Raw genomic sequence first — 21,626 nt, 5'->3', positions numbered from 1 at the left:
TTTATCTTTAAACACCCATGCTTGAACAAGTTCAGACAAAGTGTTCCTAATTGTAACTTGCCCTGTTTTCCTTTTGATCTAGTAGATTTCTTTATAAGGGGCTGAATAAGCTATGGACATTCAGACATAGGACATAAAAATACCTATGACGACAGTGTTTCAAGGCATCCAGAAAAGTTTATTTTATGTGTACTTGTTAAAAGTACAGACCCTGGAATCAGTGACCTGGGCTTGACTAACTAGTTCTACAAATCATTAGCTGCCCGATCTGGGCCTCTCTTCCCTTCTCTATAAATGGGAACAATAAAAGCATCCACCCCATATATTTACTGCATTGATTAAAAGAAATAATGTATGAAAAACACCTAGAAAGCACTCAGTAAATATTAGCTATTATTATTGCAGCTATTATGTGCTGGCCTCCTTACATCATCTCATTGCATAGTCACTAAATTATATTTACCTGCAAAGAAAATGTAATTGTGGCTATTTTACAAATTAAGAGACTGAGACTCAGAGAAAAGCCAAAAAAAAATTAATCGGTAAGAGGCAGGACATTGATTCCAACGCAGACCTCTCTGCCTCCAGAGAGCACATCTCTGTGCACCTGCTATTCAGTACAGTACCAGTCACATGTGGCTATTAACATTAAAATTAATTAAATTAAATAAAAAATTTAGTTCCTCGGTTACACTAGCCAAGTGTCAATTGTCAATAATCATACATGGCTAGGAGCTACATGTTAAATGGCACAGATGTCCCAATGATATTTCCATCATCACAGAAAGTTCTCTTGGAGAGGTGCAGTCTATACCATACACCCTCTCTAGGGAGAGGGTGGATTATTTTCAAGAGAACATAAGATTTTTTGTCTAAAAATTATAATGAACATGCATTAATAAATTACTTAACCCCTTGTGATAAAAACTATATATTTGCCATAGATAACCATGTAGACAATAACTAATAACAGTCTACATAGGAATGGAAAACATCCTTGGCCAGATCATCACATGCCCAAAAACTGGGCAAATCCCCAACTGCAGTTTGACAATCTTTTTGTTTAATGATAAGAACTAATGGTGCCGAGAAATCATAAAGCCAATGCTAAAATGCCAGATGAGTCTCTAACATCCCATCCATCTCTAATATTCTGTTGGATCTTGATTTCTATTTGGGGCTCAGTAAGCTTAATGCTGTTTTCAATATTTCTTTTACATTTCTAGATGTAATCCACTTAGGTTTAAGCCTTGGAATGAGGAGACGGTAATTTGTTATTTATGTTCTTCACACTGATGCTTCGCCCAGGAATTTTTTATTCTAACTGAAATTCAAATGACTTTTCTAATTAGGCAGCCAGTAAGCAATATTTATGACATTTATCTTCTCTTTTTTCAGATCTTTTTGGTTGGAATCTGATATTACAATTTGGGGACTTTAAATGAAACATGCAAATAGGAGTGTCAAAGCACACCATGACAAAATCCAATATTCAAAATAAAGCTGAGCAGATTTCCCCTTTGGAAAAAGGCTCTTTCAGATAAAACCAAACTTGTTGATTTTAGAAAAAGAAATAGGTCAGACATGAGGGATAGATGTGGGGAACTTCATACATGTAAAGGAGTAGCTGGAGATCATAGAAAGAGCACTAGATAAGGATCAGAATATCTGAATTCAATTCCTTCCTGCCCTATTGTATCAGTCAGGAAGAGTTGTGGCTGTAAGTTACAAAGAAACAAACAACTATAGGTTGAAAAATAGTTTTAGGGGGGATTTCTACTTTACCTTACAAGAAGTCCAAAGTTGCATGGCTTCTAACATTGGTCAAGTGACTCAAAAAATGCCACAAAATGGCTCCTACATCTCCAGCCATCATGTCCTCATTCAATAAATATAGAGGGAACATGGAGAAGGAGTTGTCTTTTTATCAAGAGCAAAATCTTCCCAGGAATGCCACAATACTCTTTAATATTAGTTCATTTAGCCATATCTGTTACACGTCCAGCCCATGTTGAATAGTGACTCAGAAGAGGGGATTAGGAGTCAGGAGTTGGGTCAGCCAAATAAATCTTCCCTTTCCCTTACTAGGAATATGAAGTTAGAAATGTATCTGTGCCTTCTAATATTTAATTGCATCATCTCTAAAATGGGATATAATATGAGACTTAACTACCCCCATAAAGGGCTACGTATCTTTAAGCCATTCAATAGGAAGGGAAATTCCTGAATTCCTATAGTCTAAAGGGACAAACCTTCCATTTTATTAATTTAGAAACCTATCAGTTTGGATGGAAAAATGTAAAATTAAGAGAGAAAATTTGAAGTCAGACTGCCCAGTGACCATGGGCAAGTTATTTAACCTCTCTGTGCTTCATTTTCCCCATCAGTGAAATGGTATGACAATACTAGACGTGCCTCATGGGACTGATAAGAGAAATAAATGAGATACTCCTGTAAAGTGCTTTAAAAAGTATCCTGAGTATTGTGCATATTCAACACGTATTTACCTTCTAACTCTGTGATATAAACAGATGTAACTTAAAACTATATCTGTTGCTGTGTAACAACATTACCATAAACATAATGGCTTAAAACAATACACATTTGTTGTCTCACAATTTTTCTGGGTCAGGAATAAGGCATGGCTTAACCGTGTCCTGTGCTAAGGAGATTACAAAGCTGCGCTCGAGGTGTTAGCTGGGGCTATGTCCTCAACTAAGGCTCAGCTGGGGAAAGCTCCACTTACGAGCTCACGTGGTTGTTGGCAGCACACATTTCCGTGCAGTTTGCCAGACTGAGGGCCTCAGTTTCTTGCTGGCTGTCAGCTGGAGGCTACTCTCAATTCCTTGCCATGTGGTCCTCTTCATACTGCTGCACACACGTCAGCTTGCTTCTTCAAAGCCAGTAGGGGAAAGAGTCTTCTCACAAGACAGGCATTAAAATCTTATGTAATGGAATCATGTACACATAATCATGTTCCATCTGTCACCTTAACTGTATCCTGTTGGTTAGAAGCAAGTTACAGGTCCTGCCTATGCTCTAGAGGAGAAGATCACACAAGGCTGTAAACATCAGGAGGCAAAGATCACATGGGGCCATCTTAGAGTGTCTGCCACAGGCATCGAAGGCTTCATATTTCTCTCTTCTTCTCCTTCACTCTTGTAAAAGGAGTCAGTATAGCTACCACAAATTTAAAACTAGCCTTATGAAGCATACTGAATAAAACAAACTGCCTAATCCCAATTAAATGCAGAATAGAATTTTTCTTCTTAGACCTCTATGCTGTATAGAACACAGTGATATTTTCACCCATGCTGGGTAGAATTTAGTTTGACTTGTACTGATGCATTGCCTTCTGGTTCCATTTCTGTGAGCCTTTTTCATCTCTTCCACAGGAACACAGAAAGAAATAGCAAATAATAAATGGCAAAGGTCATCTTTTCATCCTCATCCATGGAAGTATACAGGAAGTTATTAATGAATCAACAATATTAGATTGGTAGCCAAATGCCCTTTCCCATAAAAGCATGAAATCCAAATTATAAATTGGGAATAAGATGCAAAAATGTCTTTGTCTGCCAGGGATGCTGTAAAAAGTACCACAGATTGGTTGGCTTAAACACCAGGAATTTATTGTCTCGCAGTTTTGGTGGCTGTAAGTCCAAAATCAAGGTGTCAGTGGGATCGTGCTTTCTCCAAAGTCTATACCATTCTGGTGGTGGCTGGCTGGCAATCCATAACTCAGTCTTTGCCTCTGTTACATGGCCACCTCTCTTCCTCCTACCGTGTCCAAATTTTCTTTGCTTATCAGGACTCCATTCATACTGGATTAACGCCCACCCTGGTTCAGTTTGGCCTCATTTTAACTAATAACATCTTCAAAGATCCTGTTTACAAATAAATGGGTTCCCATCCATAGGATATCAGGTTAGCGCTTGAATGTGAACCTGTCTTTATGGGGAACATGATTCAATCCATACCACCACCTTCCGTGTGATGATCAAGGATGGGGGTCTGGGAATAATAACAAAGTGCCCCAAATTAGGCCACTGTTATGAAATCGTGAAAGGACAGGCCCAGATTCAAACTCTAGCTTTTCTATTATCAGTTGTAGGAATTTGGGTAATAATTTATTTCTCTGTGTATAATAATATTTACCTCCAGAAGTTGTGAGAATTAAATAAAGAACAAATACTAGTGAGGCTCTTAATAAATCCAAGTCTTTTCTTCCTCTTTCCTTTGTCTTCTGTTATTGTTGTACTCTACAAGGCAGCTCAAATCCTTGCAGATATGGCAGAGATACAAATTTTATACAATGTAAATCCAATGATGGTAAAAGTAAGTTCTTGAGGATGGGAGGGACTGGATGCTCCAAGTTTAGAACAAAGACTCTTGCCCATGCTCTTCCTTTACTTGGAATCCCCTTTGCCCCAACTCACCTACACATTTTCTACACATGAGTCTCTGTTTCTTATTCCAGAGTTAGTTTTAACTAGCATCACTTACAGGATACCATCACTGACCTTTTTGGTATCTTACCTATGTGGTATCCTGAACATACCTCAACTGTAGCTTCTATTGTAATGTGTTTCAATTGTCATCTTACATGTCTAACTCTCCCATAGGCTGAGAGCTTCTTGACACCCACTGCCTCTCATGGTGTCTTGAGACATGGTAAAATGTTATGTTTGTTGAAAAGATAAGGCAATGAATGATATTGGGTGCCTAATATAATCAAGGGATACCATCAAGCTATATGTTAAACCACACACCCCTAAATGTAATCGTTATTTCAAAATTTGTATGCCTCATTGTCTGTTACTAGTTTAACCAACTTGCACATTTAGCCAACAATGTGACCTTAGCACAACCTGCTTCTCTTTGCCAAGGTGACTTGGTTAATATTAAACATGAAGGCTTTCTTAAAAGTAGGAAGTACTCAATAGGAAATTCTAAAAAAGGAAAACAGATCAGGAAAGAATATCTTTCCATTCTCGTTAGTCCCACATAAAGTGAGAAATTAGGAACCAATAGGTGAATATGAGCTGGATTTCATGAGAAGATATAGTAAATCACTTGTATTGAATTGTGGAGTATATTCAATACTAAAGAATGTTAATATAATCCAAAAAGAATTAATGAAGCCACAAGGGAAGTCTAATTTACATTTTGCAGTTTAGGACCTGGAAATTCTGGCTCATTATGCACGCTGTTATGTTTAATAAACCAGAAACTTAGCAATACATGCTTTTACAGCCTGATTAGTTCCCCCCCCCCCATTCTAGTTTGCTAATGCCGTGGAATGCAAAACACCAGAGATGGATTGGCTTTTATAAAAAAGGGGGTTTATTTGGCTACACAGTTACAGTCTTAAGGCCATAAAGTGTCCAAGGTAACACATCAGTAATTGGGTACCTTCACTGGAGGGTGGCCAATGGTGTCCAGAGAACCTCTGTTAGCTGGGAAGGCACGTGGCTGGCGTCTGCTCCAAAGTTCTGGTTTCAAAATGGCTTTCTCCCAGGATATTCCTCTCTAGCAAGCTTGCTCCTCTTCAAAATGTCACTCACAGCTGCACTGAGTTCCTTCTCTTTGAGTCAGCTCATTTATATGGCTCCACTGATCAAGGCCCACCCTGAGTGGGTGGGGCCACGCCTCCATGGGAATATCTCATCAGAGTCATAACCCACAGCTGGGTGGGGCACATTCCAAGCAAATCTAATCAGCACCAAAATGTCTGTCCCACAAGACTACACCAAGATAATGGCATTTGGGGGACACAATACATTCAAACTGGCACCCCCCCCCCCACATACACACACCTACTCACCTTGACAAATGTCCTTATACACATTTCACTATAAAGTCACTATATGACACCTAAGAAATGCCTGTTTCTTCAGAATCAGATATGCTGGCATCAAAGAGGGAGTGATTTCCAGTCCACAGTTACTACAAGGGAATACTGATCCATTCTTCATCCTTGAACTAGAGCCTTGGGGTTGTTTCCTGTAACATGATACATTTATATCCCAGTTAGAAAAGTAAGGCCATCACTCAAGATAATGCTGGGATGGTGTTCTGGTTTGCTAATGCAGCCATTATGTAAAATACCAGAAATGGATTGGCTTTTATAAAGGGGCTTTATTTGGTTACAAGGTTACAGTCTTAAGGCCATAATGTGTCCAAGATAAGGCATCAAATATAGGGTACCTTCACTGAAGGATGGCCACTGGCATCCGGAAAACCTCTGTTAGCTCAGAAGGCACGTGGCTAGTGTCCGCTTGTTCCCAGGTTGCATTTCAAAATGGTGTTCTCCAAAATGTTGCTATTGGGGTGTTTTGTCCTCTCTTAGCTGCAGCTCCACTTCAAAATGTCACTCTCAGTTGCTCTGAGCTCCTTCTGTCTGTGAGCTCTTTTTATATGGCTCCAGTGATTTAATTTAGACCCACCCTGAATGGGTGGCGTAACACCTCCATGGAAATTATTCAATCAAAGTTCTTGCCCACAGTTGATTGAGTCACATCTCCATGGAAACACTCAATCAATAGGTTCCAACCTAATCAACACTAATACATCTGCCCCCCACAAGATTGCACCAAAGAACATGGCATTTTGGGGGACAAAATACATCCAAACCAGCACGGATGGCAAGTTCTCATTCTGTCACTTGTTAGTAAGTTTTGCCCTTCCTAACAACATGTGAAAGATACTAACAAGAAATCAAGAAATCCAACAGATTAGCTAGATTAGTTCTTCCTTGAATGTGGTTGTTAATATCTGAATTGTTTCCCTCTGCAAATTAGACTTCCTCTGGGTTCCACCTCCTTTAGAAGAGTCTGATTTGCAAGCCAATTATTTTTTTAATTAAATTCAGTTTTATGGAGACATATTCACATACCATACAATCATCCATGGTGTACAATCAGCTGTTCACAGTACCATCATATAGTTATGCATTCATCACCCCAGTCTATTTTTGAACATTTTCCTTGCACCAGAAAGAATCAAAATAAGAATAAAAAGTGAAAGTAAAAAAGAACACCCAGATCACCACCCCCCCATCCCATCCTATTTTTCATTTAGCTTTTGTCTCCATTTTTCTACTCATCCGTCTATACACTGGATAAAGGGAATACAATCCACAAGGTTTTCACAATTACTCTGTTACCTCTTGTAAACTACATTGTTAAACAATCGTCTTCAAGAGTCAAGCTACTGGGTTGGAGTTTGATAGTTTCAGGTATTTACTTCTAGCTATTCCAATACATTTTTTCCAATACATTAAAACCTAAAAAGTGTTATCTATATAGTGAGTAAGAATGTCCACCAGAGTGACCTCTCGGCTCCATTTGGAAGCTCTCAGCCACTGAAACTTTTATTTTGTTTCATTTCACATCCCCCTTTTGGTCCAATTATTTTTTATATTTGATTTTCTTTTTTTTTTCCAAGAAAACATTTTAAGGAGCATTTAACCATCAGGAATCAGAAAGGTAAGGAAAGGCTTTATCTCCTGTAGCACTGCCAACAAAAGGTCTACACATCCCAAGACCACTTCCTCATCTTTTCTTCCCGATAGCCAGCTCTCGCTATCTCCAAAGAACACTTTGACCCCAGAGAAAGCATCTCATCAGCTGAAATAAAAGGGGAAAGGAGCTATACTTACCATGAAAAAGGGTCCCTCCTTTGGAATGGACATATGCTGTTTTAGTCGGCCAATGATTTTATTATGTCCTTAGAAATAACTTGGAGATGTTATATGTGAACAGCATGTGAGCAATGAAACTTGACTGTTAACACACACATCTCAGAGTTATTTCTAAGCAATGTCTAGATAGAAAGCCCCTACAAGCATAAAGACTGAGATTCATCTATAAATTAAACAACATTCCCTCAAAAAATATGGTGTGTTGAGTACCAATTCTGGGCCAGGCACAGTTGTGGGCTGGAAGCATATGGTAGACAGACAGGGCTCTGGGGAACAAAGCCCTGGTGACCTGGGCTTTTCTAGAGTGAGTGAAATTTAGTAAACTTCATGATAAGTTAAAGATCCCCTCCAATGAACTAGTCCCTTCTCTGAAGTTACCATTCTCAAAGAAAACAATGTAATCACATCTGGTATCTCCATTTTCTTAATTCACAGAATGCCAGTACTGGGGCTCAGAACTTCAGCTACCTACTCTGGATTTTGAAGATGTCTTAAAAAATGATGAACGTGCATACCAGTGGCTCTCCACCCTCAAGAAAGTTGGCATAGTTCGACTCACAGGAGCATCTGACAAACCAGGAGAAGTTTTAAAACTTGGGAAAAGAATTGGTTTCCTTTATCTCACATTTTATGGGTGAGTCACCAAATCATTGCATTCTGCCAGTATACATAAATTTCAGTATATTCCCCAGAGGAGGAACTCCTTGCGTTAGAAATAGAGAAATTTCCATAGTGTCTAAAGCAGGAAGCCAGATGGGGAGACAAGTCTAAAAGTGGGATTTCTGAGAGAATGAAAGGTATTTTTAAAGAACTTAAAAGTCCAAAGACGTCCGGCGCCAAGGGCATCAGCTTAATGATAGGTGGATGGAAGACCTGGTCTGGAGATGAACAGAGGATCAGAAATAGTCAATTTTTTGCCCAGATGATCTGAGCAAGTGCATTCATGGCAGGAGGATCTGCTCTAAACTTGGACCAACCAGTCCTCCCCATCCAAGAACTTACTTTTACTATTAGCATATTTGTGTGGTATAAAATTTGTATCTCCCCTAAATCTGAAGGATTTCCTCTGCCTGTGGATTGCAGTGATAACAAAAGACAAAGGAAAGAGGAGGAAAGGACTTGGAATTAATAAGAACCTCAAACTGTATTATTTGTTCTTTAATTCTTACAACAACATTTTGAAGTAGATATTATCATCTCCAGTTCACTGATAAGGAACCTGGAACCCAAGGAATTAAATTACTTCCCAAGTTCCCACAAAGTAGCAATAAAGGAGCCAGAGTTTTGGTCTGGGTCTGTCCTTTGGAGAGGTTTCCTGTTCTACTTCAGTATCAACAATGCTCAGAATGCACATGAAAAAAATGCTTTCAAGCACCAGAACTTTTCAAAATAAATCTCTTCTAATTTTTTTTTACTTTGCATTTATTTTCTGACAACAGATCCTTTGCATCTATTCCAACACATTTCACAATTTCATAATAAATTTGGTGGCCAAATTTGGTGGCTCTGTGTGTCGGAGTTCCCCAATTCCCACCCCATCCATCACACTAAGGCACAGACTCTTATTCCTGATTTATGATGTGGGTTTTGTTTTGTTTTTCCAGGCTAAGATTCTATAATAGGGCCCAATAATTTGGCCACTGATCTAATATTGTGAAATTTATTGGAATAAATGCTAAAGTTCTGTTGTCAAAACAAATCATGCCTCCTTCTATTATCCCATTTCCTTTGTCCAAGTCCTTCCCATCTATCCAGGTAGGTTTAACCTGCCCTATTTTACCTTCCTCAGATGATTACATTTCCTCCCTGAATCTCTCCAACTATACTATATGTTAAGTAATGCCCTTCTTGCCATTTTACCCCTACTTCCATCATTGATTTACAAGATCTCTCAATATTTTTTTAAACTTTTAATCCCCTACCTCAAGAACTTACAGAAGAAAACTGTTTTGTTGTTGCTACTTTTTTTGTTTGTTTTTGTTTGTTTGCTTATTTGCTTTTTTGTTATTTTGTTAAGCAAACGAGAAAAGTGAGTATTTTTCCCTGGTAGCTCATAACTTATCCTCATTTCTGGCTCCTCCCCACAATAATGTGAGAAGGTGATATTGAAGTTTGAATAACAGGAAGTTTAAAAATTGGGATACTTAGAAAAGTGGTTCTCAACCTAGGTTGCACATTGGAATAGACCATTTTTAAAATACTGACATCTGGGTCCCATCCCAGAGATTCCTGACATCTGGGTCCCATCCCAGAGATTCCTTTTTAACAGGAGTGGAATTTGGCTTGAGTATCAGGACTTCTTAAAGCTCTGCAGGTGATTCTCATGTGCAGCCAAGTGTAAGAAGCACTGACTGAGAGGAAGAGGTACTTCAAGAAGAGGCAGGTCTTGGTTGGGATTGAACGTGGACACTTGACATCTTCTGAACTCTCACAAGTATGTGCACTAAACGGCAGCCATCATGTTCTTCCTGCTGCTGTGGTTATGCCTGGACATGACTTATCTTAATAACAGGGACAGCAGCTGCTTAAAATAGGGTCCTTCTCTTGCATATCTTTGTTTCCACACTTGCAAAGTGCCTTACTCCTGTTTGATAAATAAGTGGTTGATGAGGGAGTGAATGGAGTGAACAAATAAAGGCAATAAATAATGAAGAAGAGAAACTGCCAAGAACAAAAGAGAGATAGAGAAAGGAAAGTGGGATCAGGGTAAAGGTAAACTTTTTATTCCATGAAAATTTTTCAAGAAGCCTGATGACTGTTGTTACTTAGATACCAAAACAATAATAGCTTGGCTGCACATTAGACATGCTTCCCTTGGGAAACTAATATGTACCTAGCACTTTTCCATCCAAGTAGTGTTACTAGTTTGGGGGATTTTAAATGCATACCTCTAAAATGAGAATGAGAATATTTGTATTTTGGGCTGTCATCTCAGTTGTTAAATGGTTGTTGGACAAACAGAAACAGATCCCAGCATCTTGTGCAGTCTCGGTATAGAGCGGACAACGAATAAATGTTTTTAAAGAACTATAATGTGACAAACTAATAAAATAATTGTTAGAGCATCTAAAATTCTAAAATTATGTTTTAAAATGTAATTATAAAATATTATAAAATTACAAATTATAAAATTATGTTTAGCTACTAAATCACAATGGTAATAGCTTTGAGGGCAAAAGTACATGTCATTTACCACATCTGTACTTTGTCAGATTATTATCATTGTTTTGTCAGTACATCATCTACACAATATTTTTTTATACAACCATGTGAAATGCTAAGTAACTGTGCTGCGTTGGCAATGGTGAAAAGCTTTCTAGGGAGAAAGGAACAAAAGCTGGTAAAGAAACTCCCACTCTCAATTTTGTTAAATATATATGGATGTGGAGCCATATGTTAAAGGAGGGTTTAAATCTTTGATTTGGGACAATGCAATTTTTATAAAGTGGAGCCAAAGAAACTCATCCCATGTCTCTGCTCCAAAATAAATCAATAAATATAGTATTCTGGACCCCTTTTGGAAAAGATGATGTTATTGAAGAAATTACCTGAACTTTATGACGTGATTTAACTCCAAGGAGAAATAGGCATTGCAAACCATACTCTACCTATATACTGCCATTGTTAGCGATTATGCCAAGAATATTTTTAAGAAAGCATCCCACAGAGTAAACTCCAAAGAAAGTGCAACTGCTGGCAATTAAACAGATTGAATCTTGATCTGTGATATCACTGTTTTACTCATCTATGCATCTACTATTTCTTGACTACTAGTGTGTGCAAAGCAGTGTGCTAGGTGTTTTGTTCTGAACTAGATTCAGGTTTCTACTTTACAAAAGATTGTTGGTGGTTACTGTATATGGATGAATATAAATAAGTTGGCTTCATTTAAATAATCTGGCCCCATAAAAATTCCCCAAAACCATGGAACAGATGCAAAGTAAACCAGGACTTTTTACATTAAAAATAAGAAAGCATAACAGAGTCAACACACGCCAACAGCTGTTAAAGATGACGCATAACTGGAAGATGATGCCCACCCAGCATGCTGCAAAGCTGGGTCAAGAATGGGCAATAGCCACCTAACAATATATATGGTCATACAGGAAAGTGAAGCCAGACTCTCCCTGAAGCCACTGTGTAAATAGGTATGGCATTTTTATATAAATAAAACTATGATTGTGTAATGCCATTCAGCCCCTTTACCCCCAGCTGTATGTTAATCCACCTCAGATGCAAGCATTTTTATCTTTTGCCATTCTTCCTATTATTAGCCATCCTGCCAAAGAGCTGATAAGAGATGACTGCAGCCACAGCCCCTTTCTCAGGTGTTTATTCAGAACTGCTTTCCTCCCTTCCTTCTTGAACCCTTGTTTCCTGCATAGACTTCCCTAGCTCTTCCATCTCCTGGCCTCTCACTCAGCCTACAGAGAACCAGTCCCAAGCTCTCCTCTGTTTTTGGCTGCCTTTCAGCCTCTCATTCCCAAGCCCAGGCATTTCAATAAAGCAAAATAATTATTTGGCTCCTCACCCAAATGATCCTGTTTTGCATTCTGGATGGTGCGTCAGAAAAGAGAACTGGAAATTCTCCTCTCTCCACAAACTCATAGCATAAAGTAAGGCAATTTCTATTTTCTGTGGAAAATTCTACTTCTAGTGGCCATATGATGTGGAAGAATATGAGCAACCCCGTTGCAAGATAGGTCCATTGTTTGTTTGCTGGGTTATAGTAACTTCCGGTTTTTAGAGACTATAATTCTGATAACATGACATTGAAAAATTCAGATGGTCTTCCCTAAAGAGACAAAAATCGTATCCCAAAAATTCCCATTGTGATCAGTTGGGCATCTAAATAAACTGTCTAGGTCAGGGTATTATTATTTACATAAGCCTGTGGGGATGGGCATATATGGGGAGGGGGAAATGAGAGAAAGAGAATTGTGAAGGAGGGGAAGACCATGACATTTTAAAAAGAAAGTGTTAACCACTAGTATTGTGTCTTACCGTGTCATCCTGCTGAAACCCCATTAGTCATGATAACCTTTGAAACTAAGACCTGTATATCTCCTTGACCCTGTCACTGTCATGATGAGCTCCTTGAAGGCTCCTTGGTGGCCTCATCAGACTTGTACCTGAAGGAAAAGCATAGTAAATGTTACCCAGTTATCTCTCAGGAAATTTCAATGAAAGGGAATGCATGCGAAGATATTGAGGGCCTCTGTTTAGTCAAGACATCAACAATTCTTTCTTAGTGTTGTCGACACTTCTCAATCCTTGTTCAAAACTTAAACTCACGGGCTACTCTGAGTGATTCTTCTTTATATCAGAAAACCAAGCAGTAGAGAATAAATGCTTCAACTTAGCTGGTAAGTCTGCCTTATTTCCAGATTGGAGCCCAGAAGTTCAGAATTGCTTCTCTCAAAGTACATGCCACTTGTTGGCACAAACATGGAAGGAGAGGGATAAAAGAAAAGAAACTCACAAATATTGTGGTAGTCAAATTTTATCCTCTGAGGACATGCAGGGAAGATGTGTAATTGCTGAATAAAAGTAATATGGCCACAAGTTGTAGTGGAAACAAACAAATAAATAGTTTGGACTACTTGTTTCCAAGGAGTTTAGGATGTAATTGAGAAGCAAACATCCCAGAGCATTTGCCTCATATTACTGCCCAGTGGTCCCATAGGACCCACAGGAAAACAATCGAATCATGGCTTCACCACAGGCTACTTGTAGGCAAGAAGGTAATCTAAAATATTCAGGTAGTTTCCTGGATCTCTATGATTCTCTCTACTGAGTAGCTGCTCACTCTTTCTGCAGAAGTGTTTAAGTAACTACCATGCCCCTTGATGCCCGTGGATGAAAGTTTGCTGGAAAAATGTAAAATGAGACTGCAACTGCCCAGTTTTGCATCTGCTTGAATGCCTTGCACACAAGTTTCATCAGAGGAATAAAATAAAGTCAAACAGAAATGTTTCTAGTGGGCTGTTTGTCAAATAAAAAACAGCCAGACCAGTTAAGAATTAACAATATTGAAATGGCCCCAGGGCGGACTATCTATACAGCCTTTCCAGCATCCACTGGACTTGTGCTGACATTTCTGGAAGATGTGTTTAAGCCAGTCCAGCAGCATTTCACGCATTAGGTTGTATTCGAGACTGAGGATGTATGAGTGAAAAAATATTATTCCTTGGCATCTGGCCACTGAGAAATTGTTCCTACCATTAGCAATGCCTCTAAATCTGTCTTTGAAACATCAGGTTACTTGCTTGTCATACATGTTACCAGAAAACATTTGTGAAATGTGGGGGATTGAACAGGGAAAAAAAAAAAAAAAACAAGTTTACCTCTTTTGTTGAAGTTCCTAGCCAAGAAATTGCTTAAAAAAACCACTCAGCCCTTGTTGAATTTTTAAAAATCACTTCAGGGTTGTCAATAACCAACTTAGAAGCAAATCAAATTTGGGAAGAAAACAAAGAAAACTTGTTTGCTTTCCAAATTCAGTTGTAATTCCATCCTACTTTGTAAAAGATTCTCGCACTGGGATTTCTTAACTGGTTGTTTTAGACATAATACTAACCACAGTGATTGAAAAGGAAAAAAAAAGTTTCAAAATGTGTATTCTTGTGAGTATTGGGTTTTTTTAACCAAAATAACAAGCTATGGTCTTTCAGCCATTGCAAAGGCCAGCTTACGTTATCAGCCAAGAGCCAGTCTCCGGGGTTCCCGTCGTAATATTAAGTTTCACAATAATTAATGCTGCTGCCAGCAAACCCACTTGAGAATGAGGCCATCTCATGAATGAAAGGAAAATAATTTCTGCATCTCATGCTCCTCTAGAATTCATTTGAGGAAATTTATGTGACAGTCTCCTCAACAAGCCATTGACTCCAATGCCTCCTCTTTCAGACTGTGCAGCCAGGACAGGAAGCTGGCATTTTTGGAATGGGAGAAAATGGTCTTCTATTAAGCACCTTTGGTGAGCTAAGCATTGAGCTGTGCAGTCATTCTCTTGAATCCTCACAATTCTGATAAGTATCATTGTCCCCATTCTATGGGTAAGGAAACCGAGGTAGCAGTATCAGGCTGCAAACCCAAATTTACTTGACTCAACAGTCTGTGCGTTTTCCCTTACAGCAGGCTACTGTGGAAGTCTGTCATTCTCTAACATTTCCCCCGTCATTTCTAATGCCATAACAATTGTTGCCTGCCAAATATGGCTTCCACTCATATTTACAACTGAGATTCAAAGAAATGATTTGACAGTATTATATGGAAACTTTTCAAACTGTGTCAAAATAACTGCACCAAACTGTTCATTCTCTTCTCCAGTTTCAAATTCAAATTATAGCCAACTGTTTATGCAAAGGGAAATGAGGATTGACACCAAATGGGATAACCTATCACAAGAGAAGAGAGTTTTTGTTTTAATCTTTCACCTTAAAAGAAGTCTAAACCAGGATCCCTATCTTATTCCAATAAAAATAAATTAAGCACAATTTGATCCCCCCACCCAAAACAAAAATTCTACATATTGCTTAATGTGGAGTCTTATGAATTACTTCTTTTTTTTTGCAATGCACTGCATTCTTGGATTTTCATAATGATGATCTTGGGACTTTGAGAGCCAAATTCTCTAACTACTTTCTTTATGTTTGTTGAGATAGTTATCTTTCTACTACTATTTCTCTTTATTATTGGGAGTATTATTAACTTTTAAAACTAAAATTTAAAAAAATCTTACTGTAAAATATAATACAGATATACAAAATCACATAGAACAAATGTATTACTAACTTTTAAAATAAAAATTTAAAAAAAATCTTACTGTAAAATATAATACAGATATACAAAATCACATAGAACAAATGTATAGCTCAATATATTATTATAAGGCAAACACCCTTTAGCCACCACCCAGGTCAAGAAACAGAACATTCATTGCCAGCCACTCCAGAACACATCCACAGGTCTCATCCAATAATAAGCTTCTTTTCTTCTCCTGAAATGTGACCACTTTCCTGAATTTTATGGTATTCATTTCTTGCTCTCCTGGTTTCAAGTTTTATTGTCCAGATGTGCATCCCTTAGCAATACAGTTTGGTTTTCTCTATTTTCTCATTTTATAATATGTCTTTTATTTTTTCCCCCTACAAGATGTTCTCCAAATAAAAATATATTTACTGCTGAACACCAGTCCTATGTCAATGTCTCTCTAGTCAGTTTGGCTGTCTGAAGCCCATTCTTTTGTAAATTCTTCAGGAAGGACTTGTGGGAACAATATTCTCTGAGTTCTCACATGTTCATAGTAGTTTGAGGCCTTTATATTTTAAAATCAGTTTAGCTATTCTCTGTTCACTTCACCGAGCAAATGCCTGTCCTGAAGCCACACACTACCTCTGGAGGCCCCACGGGCACAGGCAGTGGGCATGTCTGCTGAATCCATGTAAGCAAACGCATCATGACAAACTTGACCTCCCTCCCTGTAATCATCATTTCCTTGGCAGTCTGGGCAATGTGTGAACTGTAAATGAACTTCTGGTGGGAGAAAAGGTCTGCCTGCACTTCTTTCCCTTCTGGCCAGAGGAAAGGCAAACTTGAAACGGGCTTGAGGTGTGGAAAATGAGGGTGTGCTATTTTGCTGATGATGCACATTCATAAAAATAAGTTTTTCCCTAATGTGAGGCTTGGAATTGGGAAGTGGAAATCACCTCAGTATCCAGCAATAAGAGAAAGATTAAACATGTTATGATGAACTCTTGATGTACAATATTATTTTTTCCTTTGTCCATTTAAAACATACAGAAAATTGCAAGGAAAATTATAATAGCATCATACAATCAAAGAAGAAAGTCTATTGATGTTACCATTTCCTTTTTTTTTTTTTTTAGGTTTTTCAGGTATATATAAAGTTCCCAATTTTATAATAAATTATACCTAAAAATGCTAGTTTGTCACCCTTGTAGTCAGTTTACTCCCTGGTTTTGAATTGTTAACTCCTAAAAATACAACATGGTGTAGCAAGCTGTTTGGCATTTATATTGGTGTAATAAAGAAATCTTTGAAAAATTAAAAAAATTAAAAAGTACATTGGCTATTAAAAAAAAATCAGTTTAGCTAAATATAAAATTCTTGGCTCACAGAATTTAATATGTCATTATGATTTTGTTTTGTTTTTGATATTTTGTGTGTGTATATGTGTGTTTTTCATTTGGGGGGATGATGTTCTGATTTTCTTTCCCTTATTTATAATTTGGTATTTTTACCTTCATGTTCTTATGCTTATCTGATCTTGCATTCCTTCTAGTTTAGTCTCCATTTCTAATGATTTTTTTTCTTTTATTTCTTTCTTTCCTGAATACCTCACTCATTTTTGAGTTTCTAATTTTATGTATGCTATTCTTGTATACATTATAACATTTTATTAAGTCTTTTTGGTTCATTAGAAATAGCTAGAAATAGAAAAATAAAGATTAAAAATAGAAACAGACTATTTTTCATCTTTTGGAGGGCATGTCCTGGCAGGTATCAACTGTAGGGATGCTACTGTGCTACTTAATCTTTTTTTTCTTAAAATAATTTGATGTGAGATTAGACCTTGACCATTTTCTGTTTCTCATTTTTATGTGAAATTACTTTTCCTTAACTATTAAGAAGAGGTACAATTCAGAAACCTTTTAAAACTTTTGGTTTTAAAATAATATTTCAAAAATATGACTGGTAACTTTCTAGGACTTTCTGGTTTCTCTCCTTCATTTTTATCTGTATCTTTGTTTTCCATTGTCTCTCTTATCCCTGTGTTGCCTAATGTGGAGTCTTTTTCTCAAGAAGGAAGCTTTATCCTGGAGGGGTACTATGGTTAGTTTTGAGAGTTCATGATCTCAGACTGTTCCAGTACCTTACCGTGGGACTTCCTGCACTCAAAATCCCCTCCCAGGTTTGATTACATTCTCAAATTGTCCTACTGAACTTCCCAGAGACTATCTGTTGGTGATTTGGGAATTTTTCAGATCCATCAGGTACTCTTTTGCTTCCTTCTGTTTCTTCCTGGACAGTTGCTGATACTATGTAGATCTTGTGACTTTTAAGGGTCTATCCTTCTCCACTCATATTTTGGGGTTCATTGGGGTATCTTGTCACCTAATTTTGAGTTAAATCTTGACCATGAATTTTTGGTTTTGCTTTATAGATGATCTGTGAAGGAAATTCAGGAAGATTAAAAACCCACCACCATCATCCAAGAATCCTTCCTGTGTACTTATTTTTTTATTGAGATTGTTCGCAAACCATACCATTATCCAAAGATCCAAAGTGTACAATCAATTGCCCACAGTACCATCATACAGCTGTGCATCCATAACCACAATTAATTTTTTTTTAATTTTAGAACATTTTCATTACTCCAGAAAAGACATAAAGGCAAAAGAAGGAAACTCAAATCCTCCCATACCCCTAAACACCCCCCTCCATTATTGATTCATAATTTTGGTATAGTACTTTTGTTACTGTTGATGAAAGAATGTTAAAATACTACTAACTGTAGTATATAGTTTGCAGTAGGTATATTTTTTTCCTATATGCCCTTCTATTACTAACTTCTAGTTATAGTGTCATACATTTGCTCTAGTTCATGAGAGAGAGATTTCTAATATTTGTATGGTTAATCACGGACATTGTCCACCATAAGATTCACTGTTTTATACGCTGTCTTTTAACCTCCAACTTTCCTTCTGGTGACATACATGACTCTGAGCTTACTCTTTCCACCACATTCAGAGACCATTCAGCACTGTTAGTTATTCTCACAACGTGCTACCATCACCGCTGTCTACTTCCAAACATTTATGTTCACCCCAGTTGAACATTCTGCTCATCATAAGCAACCACTCACCATTCTTTAGCCTCGTTCTATATCCTGGTAACCTATATTTCATGTCCATGAGTTTACATATTATAACTAGTTCATATCAGTGAGACCCTGAAATATTTGTCCTTATGTGTCTGTCTTAATTTATTCAATATAGTGCCCTCAAGATTTCTTCATCAACCCATGTTTTTTAAGAGTTTTGTTCACACACCATACATTCCATCCTAAGTAAACAATTGATGGTTCCCTGTATAGTCATGTATTTATGTATTCACCACCATCACCACTATCTATATAAGGACATCTCCATTTCTTCCACAAAGAAGGAGGAAGAGTCAAAGAAGATAGAGAGACAAAAGAAAAAAAAGAAAGAGAAAAAGAAAAAACATGGCAACTAGGAAGCGGTAAAAGGAAAGATAGCATTAAACCAAAGTGGAATAAAGAGTCAGACAACATCACCAATGCCAAGAGTCCCAGACCCCTCCCTTATGTCCCCCCCCATATGCATTTAGCTTTGGTATATTGCCTTTGTTACATTAAAGGAAGCAGAATACAATGTTTCTGTTAATTATAGTCTCTAGTTTGCATTGACTGTATTTTCCTCCCAATCCCACCTTATTTTTAACACCTTGCAATGTTGACATTCATTTGTTCTCCCTCATGTAAAAACATATTTGTACCTTTTATCACAATCATTGAGCACCCTAGGTTTCACTGAGTTATATAGTCCCAGTCTTTACCTTTCCTCTTTCCTTCTGGTGTCCCACATGCTCCTAACTTTCCTCTTTCAACCATAATCATAGTCATCTTTGTTCAGCCTACTTATATTGCTGTGCTACTATCTCCCAAAATTGTTTTCCAAACCTCTCACTCCTGTCTTTTCCTTTCTGTCTGTAGTGCTCCCTTTAGTGTTTCCTGTAGAGCAGGTATCTTGTTCACAAACTCTGTCATTGTCTGTTTGTCAGAGAATAGTTTGAGCTCTCCCTCATATTTGAAAGACAGTTTTGCTGGATATAGGATTCTTGGTTTGTGTTTTTTCTCTTTCAGTATCCTAAATATATCACCCCTCTTTCTTCTTGCCTCCATGGCTTCTAAATCTGCACATAGTCTTATCAAGCTTCCTTTGCATGTGATGGATTGCTTTCCTCTTGCTGCTCTCAGGATCCTCTCTTTATCTTTGACATTTGATAATCTGATTATTAAGCATCTTGGCATAGGCCTATTCAGATCTATTCTGTTTGGGGTATGCTGTGCTTCTCAGATCTGTAATTTTATGTCTTTCATAAGAGATGGGAAATTTTCATTGATTATATCCTCTATTATTGCTTCTGCCCCTTTTCCCTTGTCTTCTTCTTCTGGGACACCCAGGACATGTACATTCCTGCATTTCATGTTTTCATTCAATTCCCTGAGATGTTGCTCATATTTTTCCATTCTTTTCTCTTCTTTTGTGAAAGAAAAAGAAGATCTGTTCTTTTGTGTGTAAGCTTTCAGGCATCTTATTCTCCAGTTCCTGAGTGTTTTCTTCTGCCTCTTGAGATCTGCTGTTATATGTTTCCATTGTGTCTTTCATCTCTTGTGTTGCTCCTTTCATTTCCATAGATTCTGCCAGTTGTTTTTTTTGAACTTCCAATTTCTACCTTATGTACACCCAGCATTTTCATTATACACCTCATTTCTTTCACCATATCTTCCCTAAGCTTTTTAAATTGATTTAGCATTAGTTGCTGTTTCAATTCCTATATCTCAGTTGAAATGTAAGTTTGTTCCTTTAACTAGGCCATAACTTGGTTTTTCTTAGTGTAGGTTGTAGTCTTCTGTTGTCTAGGCATCTGGTTTCCTTGGTTACCCCAATCAGGTTTTCCCAGGCCAGAATGGGCTCAGATCTTGGAAGGAGGCAATAGTATCACATCTCCCTGAGGATGTGTCTTAGAAGATTGAGACACCCTGTGAGGCCTCAAGCCACTATGCTTTTCTGCCCATCAGGTGGCACCTGTCAGCCTGTCAGCCTGTCACTCCAGACTGATGTAAGGAGGTGTGGCCCATGGCTATTTTCCCCTAGGCTCTGGGATCTGGTTCTGAATGGAAGGTGGGTAGTAGAGCTTGGCACCACCTCTTTCCTCTTAGGGAAAATACACCCCCTGGGGAAAGGTCATTTACATTTGAATAGTCTCTCTGCCTCTGCTATCTCCACCCTTGTCTGGTCAGAGCACTGGGAACTGAAAAAAGCTGAGGCTTTCTCCACTGAGCCAAAAAAAGGGACAGAAAGCCCCCTTTCAGGGCCAGTCCATGGCCACCCTCAGTTTCACCTGTCAGCCAGAGCAGCACCTGGTCCTCTGGACTCTCCCTCCCTCCCAGAGAGGTCCTCTGGCTCTCCAAGGTCAGTTGTCACCAAAAGCCTCTGTCTGCTTGTTGGGGATTCATAGCTTGTATTGAGCAGTCAACATTTGTTAATTAAAAGCTCAGTTGGAGCTGGGCTGAGGTATATTTGCTTGTTCAGATAGTGCATCACTCTACCACACAGCAAGGCTTTGCAGTTTGGGCTGCCATGGTGGGAGGGGGGTCCCAGCTTGGATCTGCAATTTTTACTTACAGATTTTATGCTGTGATCTTGGACATTCCTCCCAATCCAGGCTGGTGTATGATGTGTAGACAGTCATGTTTGTCTCCCAGCAGTTATTCCAGATTATTTACTAGTTGTTCCTGTTTGTTTATTAGTTGTTCCAAGGGGACTAACTAGCTTCCACTCCTGTCTATGCCGCCATCTTCCCCTCCTTCTCCTGTGTACTTTTTATCTTTATGTCTTATGGATATTTCCACATTGGTTTGATGAATTGAGTAACAACAATGCTATATATAAGAAAGGTTGCTTTCGTTTTTCTAGTTTATGGATGGGGATATTATTTCTCAACTAAAAATGATGTGAAATTTTTCATTATCAGAAATGAATACAACATAAATGAATGCCCATACTACAAATAGAACTGAAAAGATAATGACTTTTCAAAACACATTTGAGAACCCCAGGCCCCCAAGTGTCTTGAAGACTGCACA

At 38.1% G+C, this 21,626-nt stretch overlaps 1 protein-coding gene across 5 annotated transcripts in view; it reads left to right on the top strand.

Annotated features, from left to right (window-relative positions):
- BBOX1 (gamma-butyrobetaine hydroxylase 1) overlaps positions 1–21,626 on the top strand; it is a 77,336-nt gene that overhangs the window by 32,912 nt on the left and 22,798 nt on the right. For all 5 annotated transcript variants that reach the window (XM_037841035.1, XM_037841036.1, XM_037841034.1 and 2 more), the window contains one exon: positions 8,141–8,339. In XM_037841035.1, the coding sequence (XP_037696963.1) occupies positions 8,141–8,339 (199 nt within the window). The remainder of the gene's footprint in view (positions 1–8,140; positions 8,340–21,626) is intronic.

Source organism: Choloepus didactylus, chromosome 6 (genome assembly GCF_015220235.1).
Source record: "Choloepus didactylus isolate mChoDid1 chromosome 6, mChoDid1.pri, whole genome shotgun sequence".
NCBI lineage: Eukaryota > Metazoa > Chordata > Mammalia > Pilosa > Megalonychidae > Choloepus > Choloepus didactylus.
The sequence above is the reverse complement of the archived record's forward strand: the minus strand, read 5'-3'. Positions and strand labels throughout refer to the sequence as shown.